The 23,281-nt window shown below is 51.7% G+C and overlaps 1 protein-coding gene across 1 annotated transcript in view; it reads left to right on the forward strand.

Moving 5' to 3' along the window:
• galnt14 (UDP-N-acetyl-alpha-D-galactosamine:polypeptide N-acetylgalactosaminyltransferase 14 (GalNAc-T14)) overlaps positions 1-23,281 on the forward strand; it is a 433,271-nt gene that overhangs the window by 240,270 nt on the left and 169,720 nt on the right. The window contains exons 9-11 of the mRNA XM_087984284.1: positions 1,656-1,759; positions 4,746-4,872; positions 6,663-6,755. Of these exons, the coding sequence (XP_087840410.1) occupies positions 1,656-1,759; positions 4,746-4,872; positions 6,663-6,755 (324 nt within the window). The remainder of the gene's footprint in view (positions 1-1,655; positions 1,760-4,745; positions 4,873-6,662; positions 6,756-23,281) is intronic.

Consider the following 23,281-nt stretch of genomic DNA (forward strand, 5'->3'; position numbering starts at 1 on the left):
TGCTAGGACAATGTTTGAAGCTGGGACTATGTTTGATGTGGAAACTGTGTTTGATGCTGGAGGGATGTTTGATGCAGGGACTGTGTGTGATGCAAGGACTGTGTGTGATGCAGGGACTGTGTGTGATGCAGGGACTGTGTGTGATGCAGGGACTGTGTGTGATGCAGGGACTGTGTTTGATGCTGGAGTGATGTTTGATGCAGGGATTGTGTGTGATGCAAGGACTGTGTGTGATGCAGGGACTGTGTGTGATGCAGGGACTGTGTTTGATGCTGGAGGGTTGTTTGATGCAGGGACTGTGTGTGATGCAGGGACTGTGTGTGATGCAGGGACTGTGTGTGATGCAGGGACTGTGTTTGATGCTGGAGGGTTGTTTGATGCAGGGACTGTGTGTGATGCAGGGACTGTGTTTGATGCAGGAACTGTGTTTGATGTTGGGACTGTGTTGGATCTGGAACTGTATTTGTTATTGTGACTGTGTTTGATACAAAGAGAAAAGAACAAAGATAATTTACAGCCCAGAAACAGGCCCTTTGTCCCTCCAAGCCTGAGCCGATCCAAATCTACTGTCTAAACCCATCGCCCAATTCCTAAGCATCTGTATCCCTCTGCTCCCCATGCATCTGTCCAGAAGCATCTTAAATGACTCTAACGTGCCAGCATCAACACAATCCCAGGATCAAACACAGTCCACCTCTGCTGGCAATGCTTTCCAGGCACCTACCACTCTCTGTGTGAAGTACTTGATGTGTGTATCCCCCTTAAACTTTCCATCTCTCATCTCTCATTATTGAATCCTTCACCCTGAAAAAAAGCTTGTCTCTATCCACCCTGTCTATACCTTTCATGATTTTGTAAACCTCAATCAGGTGCCCCCTCAATCTCCTTTTTTCTAATGAAAATAAACCTAAGCACCTCAACTTCTCTTCATAGCTAGCACCTTCCATACCAGGCAACATCCTCGTAAACCTTCTCTGCGCACACTCCAAAGCGTCCACATCCTTTTGGTAATGTGGTGACCAGAACTGTACACAGTATTCTAAATGCAGCCGAACCAATGTCTTGTACAATTTTAACATGACTTGCCAGCTCTTATACTCAATACCCCGTCCAATGAAGGCAAGCATACTATATGCCTTCTTGGTCACTCTATCCACCTGTGCAGCAACCTTCAGGGTACAATGAACCTGCACTCCCAGATCTCTGTCCATCAACTTTTCTCAAGGCTCTTCCGTTTACTGTATAATTCGCTCTAGAATTAGACTTCCCAAAATGCATCACCTCACATTTGTCTAGATTGAACTCCATCTGCCACCTCTCCGCCCAACTCTCCAGTCTTTGTATATTCTCCTGTATTCTATGACAGTCCCTTATGCTTTCTGCTACTCCACCAATCTTTGCGTCATACAGAGACTGTGTTAGATGCAGGGACTGTGTTTGGTGCAGGGACTGTGTTTGGTGCAGGGACTGTGTTTGATACGGAGACTGTGTTTGGTGCAGGGACTGTGTTTGGTGCAGGGACTGTGTTTGGTGCAGGGACTGTGTTTGGTGCGGGGACTGTGTTTGGTGCGGGGACTGTGTTTGGTGCGGGGACTGTGTTTGGTGCTGGGACTGTGTTTTGATGTGTGGAAGCTAACGTAACCTATCCCTCTCAGGACACCAGTTATAGCTGGAGGTCTCTTTGTGATCAACAAAGCCTGGTTTAACCATCTCGGGAAGTATGACACTGCGATGGACATCTGGGGCGGTGAAAACTTTGGTAAGATGTGGGTGGGGAGATACTGAAGGTCGCCGTCCCCCGTGGATGGGGACACACCACAGTTTGCGTTATTATTGTATTGTAGGAGCTGCAGGGTGATTGGAGGCCAAATCCAACAGGCAGTTGGTCATGGCTGATCTGTATGGAATTAGCTTCTCCAATCCATGTTCTGTCCAGTTTTTTTCATACAATTGCGGGATCTGGGTGTCAGTAGCTTTTATTCAGCTCCACTCTGCACTGTTTCTGACCCACCGTGAGGAGCTGGTACCTGGCCCTCCTTTTGAGTGGTGCTTTAATTAAACGCAGCCTCTGCCCAATCACAGGGCAGTTCAGAGTCAACCCCATTGGCTCTGGGCCTGGAGTCACCTGTTGGCCACGCCCCAGTAATGATGTCAGACTGGGTGAGCCAGGGACGGCAGGATTGCTGGAGAAACTCAGCAGGTCTGCATGTGCCCGTGGTGAGAGAGGAACAGAGTTAATGTTTCGAGTCCAGTGGCCCTTCCTCCAGCACTTGCTGTTTTAGTTTCCAGTCTCCAGCATCCGCAATTTGATGTTTTGTTTTAGGGAGATTAGTAAATCCGTTTGATCAGAGCTGACTGCTTTTCAGCACTTTCACTGATTCCAGATAGAGACATAGAGATGTATGGCATGGAAACAGACCCTTCGGTCCAACCTGTCCATGCCGACCAGATATCCCAACCCAATCTAGTCCCACCTGCCAGCGCCCGGCCCATATCCCTCCAAACCCTTCCTATTCATATACCCATCCAAATGCCTCTTAAATGTTGCAATTGTACCAGCCTCCACCACATCCTCTGGCAGCTCATTCCACACACACACCACCCTCTGTGTGAAAAAGTTGCCCCTTGGGTCTCTTTTATATCTTTCCCCTCTCACCCTAAACTTATGCCCTCCAGTTCTGGACTCCCCGACACCAGGGAAAAGACTGTCTGTTTATTCTATCCATGCCCCTTATTATTTTATAAACCTCAATAAGGTGATGCTCCAGGGAAAACAGCCCCAGTCTGTTCAGCCTCTCCCTATAGCTCAAACCCTCCAACCCTGGCAACATCCTTGTAAATCTTTTCTGAACCCTTTCAAGATTAACAGCGTCCTTCCTGTAGCAGGGAGTCAGGAATTGCACAGAGTATTCTAAAAGTGTTTAATCCCAGATGTTGAAATGGTGTTTAGATGGTGTTGGAGAGGGTTTTAATGCTGGGGAAGGGCTGATCTAATACGCTTAGATTCTGGATCAGTGGTGCTGGAAGAGCACAGCAGTTCAGGCAGCATCGAGGAGCTTCAGCAAAATCGACGTTTCGGGCAAAAGCCCTTCATCAGGAATAAAGACAGTGAGCCTGAAGCGTGGAGAGATAAGCTAGAGGAGGGTGGGGGTGGGGAGAGAGTAGCATAGAGTACAATAGGTCAGTGGGGGAGGAGATGAAGGTGATAGGTCAGGGAGGAGAGGGTGGAGTGGTAGGTGGAAAAGGAGATAGGCAGTTAGGACAAGTCCGGACAAGTCATGGGGACAGTGCTGAGCTGGATGTTTGAAACTAGGATGAGGTGGGGGAAGGGGAAATGAGGAAGCTGTTGAAGTCCACATTGATGCCCTGGGGTTGAAGTGTTCTGAGGCGGAAGATGAGGCGTTCTTCCTCCAGGAGTCAGGTGATGAGGGAGCGGCGGTGAAGGAGGCCCAGGACCTCCATGTCCTCGGCAGAGTGGGAGGGGGAGTTGAAATGTTGGGCCACGGGGCGGTTTGGTTGATTGGTGCGGGTGTCCCGGAGATGTTCCCTAAAGCACCACTCCAACACCACTCTAATCAGGGGGCTGAATGGCCTATTTCTGAGGGTCCTGTAGACAGGGTACTGGAGGAAGAACGCCTCATCTTCCGCCTCGGAACACTTCAACCCCAGGGCATCAATGTGGACTTCAACAGTTTCCTCATTTCCCTCCCCCACCTCACCCCAGTTCCAACCTTCCAGCTCAGCACCGTCCCCATGACCTGTCCTACCTACCTGTCCTCCCTTCCCACCTATCCACTCCACCCTCCTCTCTGACCTATCACCTCCATCCCCTCCCCCACTCACCTAGTGTACTCTATGCTACTTTCTCCCCACCCCCTCTCATTTATCTCTCCACTCTGCAGGCATCCTACCTCTATTCCTGATGAAGGGCTTTTGCCCGAAACGTCGATTTTCCTGCATCTCGGATGCTGCCTGAACTGCTGTGCTTTTCCAGCACCACTCTAATCCAGAATCTGGTTTCCAGCATCTGCAGCCCTCACTAGCGCCATTCAGCCCCCCTGAGCCTGCTACCCCATTCTATCGGATCATGGCTGACATCCACTTTTCCCTGTCATTCCTTAATTGATCCAGGATCTGTCCCGGTCTTAAACATACACAACACTCTGTCCAGCTGGGGTAGGGGGTGGGGCAGAGGGTGGGGTGAGGAGGTGGGGCAGAGGGTGGGACAGAGGGTGGGGCGAGGGGGTGGGGTGAGGGGGTGGGGCAGAGGGTGGGGTGAGGGGGTGGGGTGGGGGGGTGGGTTGAGGGGGTGGGGCAGAGGGTGAGGCAGAGGGTGAGGCAGAGGGTGGGGTGAGGGGGTGGGGCAGAGGGTGGGGCAGTGGGTGGGGTGAGGGGCTGGGGTAGGGGGCGGGGTAGAGGGTGGGGCAGAGGGTGGGGCGAGGGGGTGGGGTAGGGGTAGGGGCAGAGGGTGGGGTGAGGGGCTGGGGTAGGGGGTGGGGTAGGGGTGGGGCAGAGGGTGGGGTGAGGGGCTGGGGTAGGGGGTGGGGCAGAGAGTGGGGCAGAGGGTTGGGTGAGGGGGTGGGGCAGACGGTGGGGTGAGGGGCTTGGGTAGGGGATGGGGTAGGGGTGGGGCGAGGGGCTGGGGTAGGGGGTGGGGTAGGGGGAGTGGACATGGTACCATGTGGAGCCGTTGGAGCCGGATGGGCTGAATGGCCTGACTCTGCTATGCTGTGTAACTCTCACAGAGATGTCCTTCCGTGTGTGGATGTGCGGTGGGACCCTGGAGATCATCCCCTGCAGTCGGGTGGGCCACGTCTTCCGCAAGAAACATCCTTACGCCTTCCCAGATGGCAACGCTAACACCTACATCAGGTACCTCCTTGGCCTGTGGGCGAGGGCGGGGAGGTGGCTTTTTACGGGGGATCTCTGGGCAAATAGAGTTTCCCTCTCTCTTCAGTGAAAACTAAATCATTTAATAAATAGATTGTCCGAATGAGGAGGTAAGCCAGGCCCCAGGTTATGTTTCTGAATGTGAGTGATGTGGGATTGTGTGAGGGATAGAGACAGCTTGAGGTCCCTTTCCGTGTTATAATGCCAGACATGACAGTGCTAAGGCGACTCCATATTTCCTCATGTGGTCCAATGAGCATCTGGGCTGTGAGGCCTGCTACAGCCGAATAGGCTGTCAGCTGTGGTGGCCTTCTCTGAACAGTCGGGGGCACAGTTGGCTGTGGGATTGTGTACAGCAGGAAAGGGAGGAAGATCCTGGTCTCCTTGTTCTGATAGCCCTCCCTCTGGGAAGGACAGGGTGTGAGGAAATGAGAAGCCTCTCTGACATTGGGCCGGTGGGTTTGGTACCTGAGAGGCCGGTGTACTGAGGGAGAGAGGAACCTCAGGCTGGGACAGGGCTCACGGACAGGGCACTCGCCATAGTTTAAAAGCAGCCATTCGGAGTTGGCTTCTGCCTGATGGTGGCTTTGGGATCCAAAGGGAACAGAGATCAGTCTCTCTCACGCACACGTACACACACAGACACACACACAGACACACACACAGACACAAACACAGACACACACACACACACACACACACACAGACTGACACACACACACACACACACAGACAGACACACACACACAGACACACACACAGACACACACACACAGACACACAAACACACACAGACACACACAGACACAGACACACGCACACATACACACACACACATGCACAGACACACACACATGCACACACACACACAGACACAAACACAGACACACACAGACACACAGAATGACACACACACACACAGACACACACACAGACACACAAACACACACAGACACACACAGACACAGACACACGCACACATACACACACACACATGCACAGACACACACACATGCACACACACACACAGACACAAACACAGACACACACAGACACACAGAATGACACACACACACACAGACACACACACAGACACACAAACACACACACATACACACACACACACACAGACACACACGCGCACACACACACATAGACACACGCGCACACACACAGACAAACACACAGACACACACAGACAAACACCCACAGTTAACTGAATGTGGAATATTCTCCCACATTCTCCTCAAATAACACTGTTCCCATCCCACCCCACCCCACCCCATCCAATCCATCCCCTCCCCTGCCCCATGTCTTCCCCCACTCTCCCCTCCCCCCCCATCCACCTTCCCCCACTATCGCCCAAATGCCCTTCATACAATCCCCTCCCCTATCCACCCTCCCATACCCCTCGTCCCCCCTCGTCCCTCCTCCACCTCCTCCTCTCTCCCCTCCTCACATCTCCCTCTCCTCGCCTCTCTCCCTCTCCCTCCCCCTCCACCTCTCCACCTCCACCTCTCCCCCTCCTCCCCTAACCCTCTCCTCCTCTCCCCCACTCCTCCTCCCTCTCCTCTCACCATCCTCCCCTTCCTCCCTCCTTCCCTCTCCCCCTCCTTCCCTCTGCCCCTCCTTCTCTCTCCCCCTCTCCCCTCTCTTCTCCTTCCCCGCCCCTCCTCCTCCTCCTGTCTGTTCCCTTCCACATCACTCCATTCCCCCCCCTCCCCTGCCATGACACTCTGACCTGCACTCCCCCTCCTCTCTCTGTCTTACAGAAACACTGAGCGTACCGTCGAGGTCTGGATGGATGAGTACAAGCGGTTTTATTATGCAGCCCGGCCATCTGCCAAGGGACGGCCTTATGGAGAGTAAGTGTTCCATGTCTCAGAGCGTTCCAGAGAACTCTGTATCAATATTCGCCAAAGGGAGGGGATTGGTGCAGGAAGCTCTCAGAATCATAAAACATGGAAAAGTACAGCTCAGAACAGGCTCTTCAGCCCACGATGTTGTGCCACGGATCAATCCTAACGTAAAATATACTAACTTAACCTACGCACCCCCCCAGCTCACTGCTGTCCATGTGCATATCCAGCAGTCACTTAAATGTCCCCAAGGACTCTGCTTCCACCACCACAGCTGGCAACGCATTCCATGCATTCACAACTCTCTGAGTAACGAACCTACCTCTGACGTCTCCTCTATACCTTTCCCCTTATATCTTAAAACTATGACCCCTTGTACCAGTCAATCCTGCCCTAGGGAAAAGTCTCTGTCTAGTGACTCTATCTATGCCTCTCATTATTTTGTACACCTCGGTCGGGTCTCCTCTCTTCCTCCTTCCCTCCAGAGAGAAAGGTCTGAGCTTATTCAATCTCTCTTCATAAGGCAAGCCCTCCAGTCCAGGCAGCATCCTGGTAAACCTTCTTTGCACCCTCTCCAAAGCCTCTGTTTCTTTCCTATAGTAGGGAGACCAGAACGGGACACAATACTCCAAGTGTGGTCTCACCAGGGTCTTGTAGAGCTGCCGCAAAACCTCGCGGCTCTTAAACTCAATCCCCCTGTTAATGAAAGCCAAAACACCAAATGTTTTCTTAACAATCTTATCCACTTGGGTGGCAACTTTGAGGGATCTATGTTGATTAGATTACTTACAGTGTGGAAACAGGCCCTTCAGCCCCACAAGTCCACACCGACCCTCCGAAGAGCAACCCACCCAGACCCAGTCCCCTACATTTACCCCTTCACCTAACACTACGGGTAATTTAGCATGGCCAATCCACCTGACCTGCACATCTTTGGACTGTGGGAGGAAATCGGAGGACCCGGAGGAAACCCACGCAGACACGGGGAGAATGTGCAAACTCCACACAGTCAGTCGCGTGAGGCGGGAATTGATCCTGGGACCCTGGTGTTGTGAGGCAGCAGTGCTAACCACTGTGCCACCGTGCCACCCAACTTGTACTTGAACACTAAGATTGCTCTGTTCCTACACATTGCTAAGAATCCTGTCTTTAATCCTATATTCAGCATTTGAGTTCGACCTTCCAAAATGCATCACTTCGCATTTATCCAGGTTGAACTCCATCTGCCATTTCTCAGCCCAGCTCTGCATCCTGTCTATGTCACACTGCAGCCTGCAGTAGCCCTCGATACTATCGACGACACCTCCAACCTTTGTGTCATCTGCAAATTTACTAACCCACCCCTCAACCTCCTCATCCAAGTCATTTATAAAAACTAGAAAGAGCAGAGGTCCAAGTACAGAGCCCTGCGGGACCCCACTCAACACTGACCTCTAGGCAGAATACTTTCCATCTACAACTACTCTCTGCCTCTGTCAGTCAACCAATTCTGAATCCAGATAGCCAAATCTCCCTGTACCCCATACTTCCTGACTTTGTGAATGAGCCTACCATGGGGAACCCTATCAAATGCCTTGCTGAAGTCCATATACACCACACCTACTGCTCAACCTTCATCGACCTGTCTCGTCACCTCCTCGCACAGCTGAATAAGATTTGTGAGGCATGACCTGTCCCTCACAAAGCCATGCTGACTGCCTTTAATCACACTATGATTTGCCAAACAGTCATAAATCCTATCCCTCAGAATTCTTTCCAAAACTTTGCTGACCACAGATGTAAGACTGACTTGGTCTGTAATTGCCAGGGATTTCCCTATTACCCTTCTTGAAAAGACGAACAACATTCGCCTCCTTCCATCCTCCGGTACAACTCCCGTGGAGAGTGAGGAGGCAAAGATCTTTGTCAGCGGCTTAGCAACCTCCTTTCTTGCTTCCCGGAGCAGTCTAGGATAAATCTGGTCTTCCCCTGGGGACTTATCAATCTTTAATGTTTTCCAAAATTTCCAGCACATCAACTTCATCAATCTTGATCTGGTCAAGCCTGTATCCCAGCTCCTCAAAGTTCTCATTCACAACAGGGTCCCTTTCCTTAGAGAAAACTGAAGCAAAATATTCATTTAGGGCTTCCCCTATTTGCTTAGACTCCACACACAAGTTCCCTCCACTATCCCTGATCGGCCCTACCTTCTCCCTCATCATTCTCTTATTCCTCATGTGTGAGTAAAACGCCTTTCGGTTCTCCCTAATCCTTCTTGCCAAGCTTTTTTCGTGTCCCCTCCTGGCTCTCTTCAGTTCAATTCTGAGCTCCTTTCTAGCAAGCCTGTAATCCTCTAAAGCTGTGCTAGATCCTTGCTTCCTCCACCTTACGTAAGCTGCCTTCTTCCTTTTGACGAGAAGCTCCTCTGTTCTCGTCATCCGAGGTTCCTTAATCCTATCCCTTCTTACCTGTCTCAGAGGAATAAATTTGTGCATCACTAGTAACAACTGCTCCTTAAACAGTCTCCACACGTCTGCAGTGCCCTCTCTGCAGAACAACGGCTCCCAGTCTGTACTTCGCAACTCCTGTCTGATAGCGTCATAATTTCCTTTTCCCCAATTAAATATCTTTCCTCAGTAACTGCTCCTTTCCCTCTCTAAGGCTATGTTAAATGTTAGGCAGTTGTGATCACTGTCACCAAAGTGCTCTCCCACCGCGAGATCTGACACCTGTCCTGGCTCGTTGCCAAGCACCAAATCCAAAATGGCCTCTCCCCTCGTCGGTCTGTCTACATACTGAGTAAGGAAACCCTCCTAAACACACCTGACAAAAACGGCTCTATCCAAACCATCTGCACTAAGGAGGTTCCAGTCGATATTGGGAAAGTTGAAATCACCCATAACAACAACCCTGATACATCTGCATTTTTCCAAAATCTGCCAGCCTATGAGATCTTCAATCTCTCTACTGCTATTAGGGGGTCTGTAGAAAACCTCCAATGCGGTGGCTGTTCCCTTGCTGTTCCTAACTTCCACCCATACTGACTCAGCAGACTCTGATCATTTCTGTAACTGTGATGCACTCTCTGATTAGCAATGCTACACCCCCTCCTCTTTTTCCACCCTCCCTGCTCTTTTTAAACGTTCTAAACCCTGGAACATCTAGCAACCATCCCTGCCCCTGTGAAACCCACGTCTCCGTTATGGCCACAACATCATAGCCCCAAGCACTGATCCATGTGCTAAGTTCGTCATTCTTATTCTGACACTCCTTGCGTTAAAGCAGACACACTTTAACTGATCCCTTTGTTTCATCACGTGAGAAACCTTCCTGATGGATTCACTACATCCTGTCACTGCCCCATCTACAACTGCCCTCCCTCTCAGATATGTAGCTCTGATTCCCACCCCCCTGCCAAAGTAGTTTAAATCCTCCCGAACCACACTGAAGGATTGAGGTGTTGAGTTTCTAAGTCAAGTTGCTTTTGAAAAGGAAGAGGTGTTGTGCGTCATAAAGTATTAAGTTAGATAAATCCCTGGGTCCTGATGGGATCTATCCCAGAATATTGAGGGAGGCAAGAGATGAAATTGCTGGAACATTGATCGACATCTTTGTATCCTTTTTAACCAGTGGTGAGGTCCCAGAGGACTGGAGATTAGCCAATGTTATCCCATTGTTTAAGAAGGGTAACATTGATAATCCAGGAAATTACAGGCCTATAAGTCTCACGTTGGTGGTAGGGAAATTATTGGAAAAGATTCTCAGGGACAAGATCTATACACATTTATTAGCAATAGGCAGCATGGTTTTGTGTGGGGGAGGCCGTGCCTCACTAACCTGATTGAGTTTTTTGAGGAAGTGATAAAGATGATTTATGAGATGGTTGATGTTGTCTACATGGAGTTCAGTAAAGCCTTTGACAAGGTCCCTCATGGCAGACTGGTACAAAAGGTGAAGTCACATGGTATTGATGGATACAGAACTGGCTTAGTCATAGGAGACAGGGGGTAGCGGTGGAAGGATGTTTTTCAGAATGGAGGGTTGTGACTACTGGGTGTTCCACAGGGATCAGTGCTGGCACCTCTGCTGCTCATGGTGTCCAGAAATAATGTGGAGGAAAATGGAGCTGGTCTAATTCGTAAGTTTGCGGATGATACAAAGGTTGGTGGAATTGCAGGTAGTGAGGAGGATTGTCAGAGGATACGGCAGGATATAGAGCAGTTAGGGGGCATGGCAGATGGAGTTTAAGCAGGACAAATGTGAAGTGATGCATTTTGGTCGGAGTATTGAGATGCAGAGGGATCTGGGTGTGCAGGTGCACAGATTCACTGAAGGTGGCAGCGCAGGAGGGTAATGTAGTAAAAAAGACTTATGGCATGCTTGCCTTCATTGGAAGGGCATTGAGTATAAGGATAGACAAATTATATTGCAGCTTTATAGAAATTTAGTTAAGTTTAGAAATTTAGAATCCCTACAGTGTGGAAACAGGCCCTTTGGCCCAACAAGTCCACACTGACCCTCCGAAGAGGAAGCCACCCAGGCCCATTGCCCTACCCAATTACTCTACATTTACCCCTGACTACGGGTAATTTAGCATGGCCAACTCACCTAACCTGCACGTCTTTAGATTGTGGGAGGAAACCGGAGCACCCAGAGGAAACCCACACAGACACAGGGAGAATGTGCAAACTCCACACAGTCAGTCCCTCGAGGCTGGAATCGAATGCAGTCCCAGGTGCTGTGAGGCAGCAGTGCTAACCAGTGGGTCACTGTGCCAACATATCTTGTGTAGTTCTGGTCACCACTCTACCAGAAGGATATGGATGCGTTGGAATGGGTCCAGAAAAGGTTTACCAAGATATTGCCTGGTATAGGGGATTTTAGCGATGAAGAAAGGTTGGATAGTCTGGGTTTATTTTCACTGAAATGCAGGAGGTAGAGGAGCGATCAGAGAGAAGCTTATAAGATTGTGAATGGCAGGGGTAGAGTAGAAAGTATGAGGCTTTTTCCCAGTGTGGAGGGGACAATTACGAAGGGACACAGGTTCAAGGTGTGGGGAGGCGTTGGGGCGGGAGGTGAAGTTTACAAGAGATGTGCGGGCATCTTTCACACACAAAGGGGGCTGAGTGCCTGGAACATGCAAACAGAGGAGGTGGTGCAAGCAGACACAATGGCAGCAAACAAGGAACAAACAAATGCATGGATTGAACAGGAATAGTGGGATACCGGTCCAGGACGGGAAGAATGTTTTACGGTGGAAGGGCAAAATGTGTCGGCAGAGGCTTGGAGGGCCGAAGAGCCCATTCCTGTACTCTATTGTTCTTTCTTACTGTTCATGACATGGGTCAGTGTGTTATACAGCACTGTCTGGGTCAGTGTGTTATACAGCACTGTCTGGGTCAGTGTGTGACACAGCACTGTCTGGGTCAGTGTGTGATACAGCACTGTCTGGGTCAGTGCGTGATACAGCACTGTCTGGGTCAGTGCGTGATACAGCACTGTCTGGGTCAGTGTGTGACACAGCACTGTCTGGGTCAGTGTGTGATACAGCACTGTCTGGGTCAGTGCGTGATACAGCACTGTCTGGGTCAGTGCGTGATACAGCACTGTCTGGGTCAGTGCGTGATACAGCACTGTCTGGGTCAGTGTGTGATACGGCACTGTCTGGGTAAGTGTGTGATACGGCACTGTCTGGGTCAGTGTGTGATACGGCACTGTCTGGGTCAGTGTGTTATACAGCACTGTCTGGGTCAGTGTGTTATACAGCACTGTCTGGGTCAGTGCGTGATACAGCACTGTCTGGGTCAGTGTGTGATACAGCACTGTCTGGGTCAGTGTGTTATACAGCACTGTCTGGGTAAGTGTGTGATACAGCATTGTCTGGGTCAGTGTGTGATACAGCACTGTCTGGGTCAGTGTGTTATACATCACTGTCTGGGTCAGTGTGTTATACAGCACTGTCTGGGTAAGTGTGTGATACAGCATTGTCTGGGTCAGTGTGTGATACAGCACTGTCTGGGTCAGTGTGTTCTCCAGCACAGTCTGGGTCAGTGTGTGATACAGCACTGTCTGGGTCAGTGTGTGATACAGCACTGTCTAGGTCAGTGTGTTATACAGCACTGTCTGGGTCAGTGTGTGACACTGCACTGTCTGGGTCAGTGTGTGATACAGCACTGTCTGGGTCAGTGTGTGACACTGCACTGTCTGGGTCAGTGTGTGATACAGCACTGTCTGGGTCAGTGTGTGATACATCATTGTCTGGGTCAGTGTGTGATACAGCACTGTCTGGGTCAGTGTGTTATACAGCACTGTCTGGGTCAGTGTGTTATGCGGCACTGTCTGGGTCAGTGTGTTATGCGGCACTGTCTGGGTCAGTGTGTGATACAGCACTGTCTGGGTCAGTGTGTGATACATCACAGTCTGGGTCAGTGTGTGATACGGCACTGTCTGGGTCAGTGTGTGATACAGCACTGTCTGGGTCAGTGTGTTATACAGCACTGTCTGGGTCAGTGTGTGACACAGCATGTCTGGGTCAGTGTGTGATACGGCACTGTCTGGGTCAGTGTGTGATACGGCATTGTCTGGGTCAGTGTGTTATACAGCATTGTCTGGGTCAGTGTGTTATACAGCATTGTCTGGGTCAGTGTGTTATACAGCACTGTCTGGGTCAGTGTGTGATACATCACAGTCTGGGTCAGTGTGTTATACGGCACTGTCTGGGTCAGTGTGTTATACTGCATTGTCTGCGTCAGTGTGTGATTCAGCACTTTCTGGGTCAGTGTGTGATACAGCACAGTCTGGGTCAGTTTGTGACACAGCACTGTCTGGGTCATTGTGTGATATAGCACTGTCTGGGTCAGTGTGTTATACGGCACTGTCTGGGTCAGTGTGTTATACGGCACTGTCTGGGTCAGTGTGTTATACTGCATTGTCTGCGTCAGTGTGTGATTCAGCACTTTCTGGGTCAGTGTGTGATACAGCACAGTCTGGGTCAGTTTGTGACACAGCACTGTCTGGGTCAGTGTGTTATACGGCACTGTCTGGGTCAGTGTGTTATACTGCATTGTCTGCGTCAGTGTGTGATTCAGCACTTTCTGGGTCAGTGTGTGATACAGCACTGTCTGGGTCAGTTTGTGACACAGCACTGTCTGGGTCATTGTGTGATATAGCACTGTCTGGGTCAGAGTGCTATACAGCACTGTCTGGGTCAGTGTGTGACACAGCATTGTCTGGATCCGTGTGTTATACAGCACTGTCTGGGTCAGTGTGTTATACATCACAGTCTGGGTCAGTGTGTGACACAGCACTGTCTGGGTCAGTGTGTTATACAGCACTGTCTGGGTCAGTGTGTTATACATCACAGTCTGGGTCAGTGTGTTATACAGCACTGTCTGGGTCAGAGTGTTATACAGCACTGTCTGGGTCAGTGTGTTATACAGCATTGTCTGCGTCAGTGTGTGATACACCACCGTCTGGGTCAGTGTGTTACACAGCACTGTCTGGGTCAGAGTGTAATACAGCACAGTCTGGGTCAGTGTGTGATACAGCACTGTCTGGGTCAGTGTGTGACTCAGCACTGTCTGGGTCAGTATGTGACACTGCACTGTCTGGGTCAGTGTGTGATACAGCACTGTCTGGGTCAGTGTGTGACACTGCACTGTCTGGTTCAGTGTGTGATACAGCACTGTCTGGGTCATTGGGTTATACAGCACAGTCTGGGTCAGTGTATAATGCAGCACTGTCTGGGCCAGTGTGTTATACAGCACTGTCTGGGTCATTGGGTTATACAGCACAGTCTGGGTCAGTGTGTAATGCAGCACTGTCTGGGTCAGTGTGTTATACAGCACTGTCTGGGTCATTGGGTTATTCAGCACTGTCTGGGTCAGTGTGTGATACAGCACTGTCTGGGTCAGTGTGTGACACAGCACTGTCTGGGTCAGTGTGTGATACGGCATTGTCTGGGTCAGTGTGTTATACAGCACTGTCTGGGTCAGAGTGTTATTCAGCACTGTCTGGGTCATTGTGTTATACAGCATTGTCTGCGTCAGTGTGTGACACAGCACTGTCTGGGTCAGAGAGTTATTCAGCACTGTCTGGGTCATTGTGTGATACGGCATTGTCTGGGTCAGTGTGTGATACAGCACTGTCTGGGTCATTGCGTGATACAGCACTGTCTGGGTCAGTGTGTGATACAGCACTGTCTGGGTAAGTGTCTTATACAGCACTGTCTGGGTCAGTGTGTTATACAGCATTGTCTGCGTCAGTGTGTGACACAGCACTGTCTGGGTCAGTGTGTGATACAGCACTGTCTGGGTCAGTATGTGATACGGCACTGTCTGGGTCAGTGTGTGATACAGCACTGTCTGTGTCAGTGTGTGATACAGCACTGTCTGGGTCAGTGTGTGATACGGCACTGTCTGGGTCAGTGTGTGATACAGCACTGTCTGTGTCAGTGTGTGATACAGCACTGTCTGGGTCAGTGTGTGATACAGCACTGTCTGGGTCAATGTGTTACACAGCACTGTCTGGGTCAGTGTGTGATACAGCACTGTCTGGGTCAGTGTGTGATACAGCACTGTCTGTGTCAGTATGTGATACGGCACTGTCTGGGTCAGTGTGTGATACAGCACTGTCTGTGTCAGTGTGTGATACAGCACTGTCTGGGTCAGTGTGTGATACAACACTGTCTGGGTCAGTGTGTGATACAGCACTGTCTGGGTCAGTGTGTTATACAGCACTGTCTGGGTCAGTGTGTGATACAACACTGTCTGGGTCAGTGTGTTATATAGCACAGTCTGGGTCAGTGTGTGATACAGCACTGTCTGGGTCAGTGTGTGACACTGCACTGTCTGGGTCAGTGTGTTATGCGGCACTGTCTGGGTCAGTGTGTGATACAGCACTGTCTGTGTCAGTGTGTAATACAGCATTGTCTGGGTCAGTGTGTTATACAGCACTGTCTGGGTCAATGTGTGATACAGCACTGTCTGGGTCAGTGTGTTATACAGCATTGTCTGCGTCAGTGTCTGATACAGCACTGTCTGGGTCAGTGTGTGATACAGCATTGTCTGGGTCAGTGTGTTATACAGCACTGGCTGGGTCAGTGTGTTATACAGCATTGTCTGCGTCAGTGTGTTATACAGCACAGTCTGGGTCAGTGCGTGATACAGCACTGTCTGGGTCAGTGTGTTATACAGCACTGTCTGTGTCAGTTTGTGACACAGCACTGTCTGGGTCATTGTGTGATATAGCACTGTCTGGGTCAGAGTGTTATACAGCACTGTCTGGGTCAGTGTGCTATACAGCATTGTCAGCGTCAGTGTGTTATACAGCACTGTCTGGGTCAGTGCGTGATACAGCACTGTCTGGGTCAGTGTGTTATACAGCACTGTCTGGGTCAGTGAATTATACAGCACTGTCTGGGTCAGCGTGTAATACAGCATTGTCAGCGTCAGTGTGTTATACAGCACTGTCTGGGTCAGTGTGTAATGCAGCACTGTCTGGGTCAGTGTGTAATGCAGCACTGTCTGGGTCAGTGTGTTATACAGCACAGTCGGGGTCAGTGTGTGACACTGCACTGTCTGGGTCAGTATGTTATACAGCAAAGTCTGGGTCAGTGTGTGACACAGCATTGTCTGGGTCTGTGTGTTATACAGCACTGTCTGGGTCAATGTGTGATACAGCACTGTCTGCGTCAGTGTGTTATACAGCACTGTCTGGGTCAGCTTATGATAAAGCACTGTCTGGGTCAGTGTGTTATACAGCATTGTCTGCGTCAGTGTGTTATACTGCACTGTCTGGGTCAGTGCGTGATACAGCACTGTCTGGGTCGGTGTGTTATACAGCACTGTCTGGGTCAGTGTGTTATACAGCACTGTCTGGGTCAGTGTGTAATACAGCACAGTCTGGGTCAGTGCGTGATACAGCACTGTCTGGGTCAGTGTCTGATACAGCACAGTCTGGGTCAGTGTGTTATACAGCACTGTCTTGGTTAGTGTGTTATATAGCACTGTCTGGGTCAGTGTGTGATACAGCACTGTCTGGGTCAGTGTGTGATACAGCACAGTCTGGGTCAGTGTTCTACAGCACTGCCTGGGTCAGTGTGTGATACGGGACTGTCTGGGTCTGTGTGTTATGCAGCACTGTCTGGGTCAGTGTGTCATACGGCAATGTCTCGGTCAATGTGTGAAACAGCACTGTCTGTGTCAGTGTGTGATACAGCACTGTCTGTGTCAGTGTGTGATACAGCACTGTCTGTGTCATTGTGTGATACAGCACTGTCTGTGTCAGTGTGTGATACAGCACTGTCTGGGTCAGTGTGTGATACAGCACTGTCTGTGTCATTGTGTGATACAGCACTGTCTGTGTCAGTGTGTAATACAGCACTGTCTGGGTCAGTGTTAGATACAGCACTGTCTGTGTCAGTGCATCATACAACACTGTCTGTGTCAGTGTGTTATGCAGTACTGTCTGGGTCAGTGTGTGATACAGCACTGTCTGGGTCAGTGTGTTATGCAGCACTGTCTGGGTCAGTGTGTTATGCAGCACTGTCTGGGTCAATGTGTGAAACGGCACTGTCTGGGTCAGTGTGTTATGCAGCACAGTCTGGGTCAGTGTGTTAAGCATCACTGTCTGGGTCAGTGTATTATACAGCACTGTCTGGGTCAGTGTGTTATGCTGCACTGTCTGGGTCAGTGTGTTATACAGCACTGTCTGGGTCAGTGTGTTATACAGCATTGTCTGTGTCAGTGTATTATACAGCACTGTCTGGGTCAGTGTGTTATGCTGCACTGTCTGGGTCAGTGTGTTATGCTGCACTGTCTGGGTCAGTGTGTGAAACAGCACTGTCTGTGTCAGTGTGTGATACAGCACTGTCTGTGTCAGTGTATGATACAGCACTGTCTGTGTCAGTGTGTAATATAGCACTGTCTGGGTCAGTGTGTGATACGGCACTGTCTGGGTCATGTGTTATACAGCACTGTCTGTGTCAGTGTATGATACAGCACTGTCTGTGTCAGTGTATGATACAGCACTGTCTGTGTCAGTGTGTAATATAGCACTGTCTGGGTCAGTGTGTGATACAGCACAGTCTGGGTAAGTGTGTGACACAGAACTGTCTGGGTCAGTGTGTGATACAGCACTGTCTGGGTCAGTGTGTGATACAGCACTGTCTGTGTCAGTGTGTAATACAGCACTGTCTGGGTCAGTGTTAGATACAGCACTGTCTGTGTCAGTGCATCATACAACACTGTCTGGGTCAGTACGTTATGCAGCACTGTCTGGGTCAGTGTGTTATGCAGCACTGTCTGTGTCAGTGTGTGATATGTCACTGTCTGTGTCAGTGTGTTATACAGCACTGTCTGGGTCAGTGAATTGTACAGCACTGTCTGTGTCAGTGTGTGATACAGCACAGTCTGGGTCAGTGTGTTATACAGCACTGTCTGGGTCATTGTGTTATACAGCACTGTCTGGGTCAATGTGTTATACTGCACTGTCTGGGTCAGTGTGTTATACTGCACTGTCAGGGTTAGTGTGTTATGCAGCACTGTCTGGGTCAATGTATTACACAGCACTGTCTGGGTCAGTGTGTTATACAGCGCTGTCTGGGTCAATGTGTTATACGGCAATATCTGTGTCAATGTGTGAAACAGCACTGTCTGTGTCAGTGTGTAATACAGCACTTTCTGGGTCAGTGTGTGATACAGCGTTGTCTGTGTCAGTCTGTCATACAGCACTGTCTGAGTCAGTGTGTGATACAGCACTGTCTGGGTCAGTGTGTTATACAGCATTGTCTGGGTCAGTGTGTTATACAGCATTGTCTGTGTCAGTCTGTAATACAGCACTGTCTGGGTCAGTGTGTAATACAGCACTGTCTGGGTCAGTGTGTGACACAGCACTATCTGGGTCAGTGTGTTATGCAGCACTGGCTGGGTCAGTGTATTATACAGCACTGTCTGGGTCAGTGTGTTATACGGCACTGTCTGGGTCAGTGTGTTATACGGCACTGTCTGGGTCAGTGTGTTATACAGCACTGTCTGGGTCAGTGTGTGATACAGCACAGTCTGGGTCAGTGTGTGATACAGCGCTGTCTGGGTCAGTGTGTGATACAGCACAGTCTGGGTCAGTGTGTGATACAGCACTGTCTGTGTCAGAGTGTGATACATCACAGTCTGGGTCAGTGTGTTGTACGGCACTGTCTGGGTCAGTGTGTGATACAGCACTGTCTGTGTCAGTGTGTAATACAGCACAGTCTGGGTCAGTGTGTGATGCAGCACAGTCTGTGTCAGTGTGTGATGCAGCACTGTCTGGGTAAGTGTGTGATGCAGCACAGTCTGGGTCAGTGTGTTATGCAGCACTGTCAGGGTCAATGTGTTATATAGCACTGTCTGGGTCAGTGTGTGATACAGCACTGTCTGTGTCAGTGTGTGATACAGCACTGTCTGTGTCAGTGTGTGATACAGCACTGTCTGTGTCAGTGTGTGATACAGCATCCACCGCCAAACCACAACAACCCGACGGTCGGAGGAGGAGCGTCTTATCTTCCGACTGGGAACCCTCCAACCGCAGGGGATGAACTTGGACTTCACCAGTTTCTTCATCCCCCCTCCCCCCACCTTGTCTCAGCCGGATCCTTCCAGCCCGGCACCGCCTTCCTGACCTGCAGTCTTCTTCTTGACCTCTCCGCCTCCACCCTACTCCGACCTATCACCCTCACCTTGACCTCTTTCCACCTATCACATTTCCAACTCCCCTCCTCCAAGTCCCTCCTCCCTACCTTTTATCTTCTCCTGCTGAACACTCTCTGCTCATTCCTGAAGAAGGGCCTGTGCCCGAAACGTCGAATCTCCTGTTCCCTTGATGCTGCCTGACCTGCTGTGCTGTTCCAGCAATAAAGTTTCAACTTTGATCTCCAGCATCTGCAGACCTCACTTTCTCCTCGAAGATTTCAACCTACTGCGAATCCTCTTACAAGGATGCCTTCCTTGAAGAAGCTCTCTGCCTCTCTCTACAAAGATCTCAGTGAGTCCCTCTCTCACTGCACACCCCAGGTCATCTCCTCTGCACAGAAGCTCTTCAGCCACATTCTGAAGCAGACTCGTTACCACAGCCATATCTCCTTTCTCAGCACCTGCCTACGGAACCGACTGATCCCCCATGGACTCCAGATCACCTTCCGACCAACACAATTTGGACCCAACCAGGATTACCAGTACCTGCAACAAATCCGCAGCCTCCAGCAACGGACCTCCCTCCGGATCCTCCACTCCACGCTTGCAGCCATGCGCCGGTACCTACATTCCCTGCAGCTCGACCTACCCCAGCTCAGGACAACTCTCTCACAGACCTGCAAAGGACCTCTACTGTTCTTCATCTACAGAAGAATCCATAGACTGAACAAACAGTTCTTTCTAGCCATATCGGAAATTAAAGGCAGTAAGTACCAAAAACTTTCATGCACTTACCCCCAAACTCCGGATTCCTCAACCGTTCCAGAAACTTCCATCGGCCTCCGAAACCAGTCCGGCGCCATTACACACGCGGCCGCTACAGCGCCCGCGGCAATAGCCGCAGACGCCGCCGACGATGACGTCACTTCCGCCCCCACCGACCTCGCAACCTTCATGATCGCGGCCCAAACAACCGCCTCCGGAATCGCCGCACAGACAACCTGCTCTGCGATCGTCATGAAGACAATTACCAACAGATTGGCGACCTCCGCGGCTACGGGGAAGAACTCTGTCTGCGTGGTCGCCGCAGCTACTTCCGCCCCCAGTGACGTCAGCAATCTACGTTTGGACCACATCGCCGCATGTGTCTCCGCCCCCCCGCCGCGTTCCGTCACCACGCCTGACCCCGCCCCCCCGCCGCGTTCCGTCACCACGCCTGACCCCGCCCCCCGGCCGAGTTCCGTCACCGCGCCTAACCCCGCCCCCAAGCCGCGTTCCGCCACCACGCCTAACTCCGCCCCCCGGCCGAGTTCCGTCACCGCGCCTAACCCCGCCCCCACGCCGCGTTCCGTCACCGCGCCTAACTCCGCCCCCCGGCCGAGTTCCGTCACCGCGACTAACCCCGCCCCCACGCCGCGTTCCGTCACCGCGCCTAACTCCACCCCCCGGCCGAGTTCCGTCACCGCGACTAACCCCGCCCCCCCGCCGGTCTCTATCACCATGTCCAACTCCGCCCCCAAGCCGACCTCTGTCCCCGCCCCCAGGCCTAACCCCGCCCCCACATCCAGCTCCAGCCCCACACCAGGTCCTAGCTCCCAGCCCTGCCGTGTGTTCACCATCCCTCCAGACTTGCCCCTCTCTGAGGATGAAAGATCAGTCCTCAGCAGAGGTCTCACCTTCGTTCCCACACGTTCTCGGGTCAATGAATTCAATACACGGAGTGACACCGAACAATTCTTCCGCCGCCTTCGCCTCCGTGCCTTCTTCTTCAACCAAGACTCTCGCCCACCCTCTGACGACCCCTTCTCCCACCTCCAACACACCCCGTCCACCTGGACACCCTGTGCTGGCCTCCTACCTGCCCTCGACCTCTTCATAGCAAACTGCCGCCGCGATATTAACCGCTACCTGAACTCCCACACTCCCCCCACCCACTCCAACCTCTCACCCTCGGAACGCGCAGCCCTCCACTCCCTCCGTTCCAACCCCAACCTCACCATCAAACCAGCTGACAAGGGAGGCGCAGTAGTAGTTTGGCGCACTGACCTTTACACCGCTGAGGCCAAACGCCAGCTCGCAGATACCTCCTCCTACCGTCCCCTTGACCATGACCCCACCCCCCACCACCAAACCATCATCTCCCAGACCATCCATAACCTCATCACCTCGGGGGACCTCCCATCCACCGCCTCCAACCTCATAGTCCCACAACCCCGAACCGCCCGTTTCTACCTCCTGCCCAAAATCCACAAACCTGACTGCCCCGGACGACCCATCGTCTCAGCCTGCTCCTGCCCAACCGAACTCATCTCGGCATACCTCGACACGGTCCTGTCCCCATTAGTCCAAGAACTCCCCACCTACGTTCGTGACACCACCCACGCCCTCCACCTCCTCCAGGATTTCCGCTTCCCCGGTCCCCAACGCCTCATCTTCACCATGGACATCCAGTCCCTGTACACCTCCATCCCCCATCACGAAGGACTCAAAGCACTCCGCTTCTTCCTTTCCCGCCGTACCACCCAGTACCCTTCCACCGACACCCTCCTTCGACTGACCGAACTGGTCCTCACCCTGAACAACTTTTCTTTCCAATCCTCCCACTTTCTCCAAACAAAAGGAGTAGCCATGGGCACCCGCATGGGCCCCAGCTATGCCTGCCTCTTCGTAGGGTATGTGGAACAATCCATCTTCCGCAACTACACTGGCCCCACCCCCCATCTTTTTCTTCGCTACATTGATGACTGTATCGGCGCTACCTCGTGCTCCCACGAGGAGGTTGAACAGTTCATCCACTACACCAATACCTTCCACCCCGACCTCAAATTCACCTGGACAGTCTCGGACTCCTCCCTCCCCTTCCTAGACCTTTCTGTTTCTATCTCAGGCGACCGAATCAACACGGACATCTACTACAAACCTACCGACTCCCACAGCTACCTGGACTACACCTCCTCCCATCCTGCCCCCTGTAAAAACGCCATCCCATTCTCCCAATTCCTTTGTCTCCGCCGCATCTGCTCCCAGGAGGACCAGTTCAAAATACGTACAACACAGATGGCCTCCTTCTTCAAGGACCGCAATTTCCCCCCTGACGTGGTCGACGGTGCCCTCCACCGCATCTCCTCCACTTCCCGCTCCTCCGCCCTTGAGCCCCGCCCCTCCAACCGCCACCAGGACAGAACCCCACTGGTCCTCACCTACCACCCCACCAATCTCCATGTACAGCGCATCATCCGCCGTCACTTCCGCCACCTCCAAACAGACCCCAGCACCAAGGATATATTTCCCTCCCCTCCCCTATCAGCTTTCCGTAGAGACCACTCCCTCCGCGACTCCCTTGTCAGATCCACACCCCCCACCGACCCAACCACCACTCCCGGCACCTTCCCTTGCAACCGCAGGAGGTGCAACACTTGCGCCCACACCTCCCCCCTCACTTCTCTCCAAGGCCCCAAAGGAAACTTCCATATCCGCCACAGATTCACCTGCACCTCCACCCACATCATCTACTGCATCCGCTGCAGCCGGTGTGGCCTCCTCTATATTGGGGAGACAGGCCGCCTACTTGCGGAGCGATTCAGGGAGCACCTCTGGGCCACCCAGACGAACCAACCCAACCAACCTGTGGCACAGCATTTCAACTCCCCCTCCCACTCCACCGAGGATATGCAGGTCATTGGACTCATCCACCGCCAAACCACAACAACCCGACGGTCGGAGGAGGAGCGTCTTATCTTCCGACTGGGAACCCTCCAACCGCAGGGGATGAACTTGGACTTCACCAGTTTCTTCATCCCCCCTCCCCCCACCTTGTCTCAGCCGGATCCTTCCAGCCCGGCACCGCCTTCCTGACCTGCAGTCTTCTTCTTGACCTCTCCGCCTCCA

This window comes from Chiloscyllium plagiosum, unplaced genomic scaffold (genome assembly GCF_037043375.1).
Source record: "Chiloscyllium plagiosum isolate Xiang-an unplaced genomic scaffold, Cpla_swu_hap1 HiC_scaffold_3, whole genome shotgun sequence".
Lineage (NCBI taxonomy): Eukaryota > Metazoa > Chordata > Chondrichthyes > Orectolobiformes > Hemiscylliidae > Chiloscyllium > Chiloscyllium plagiosum.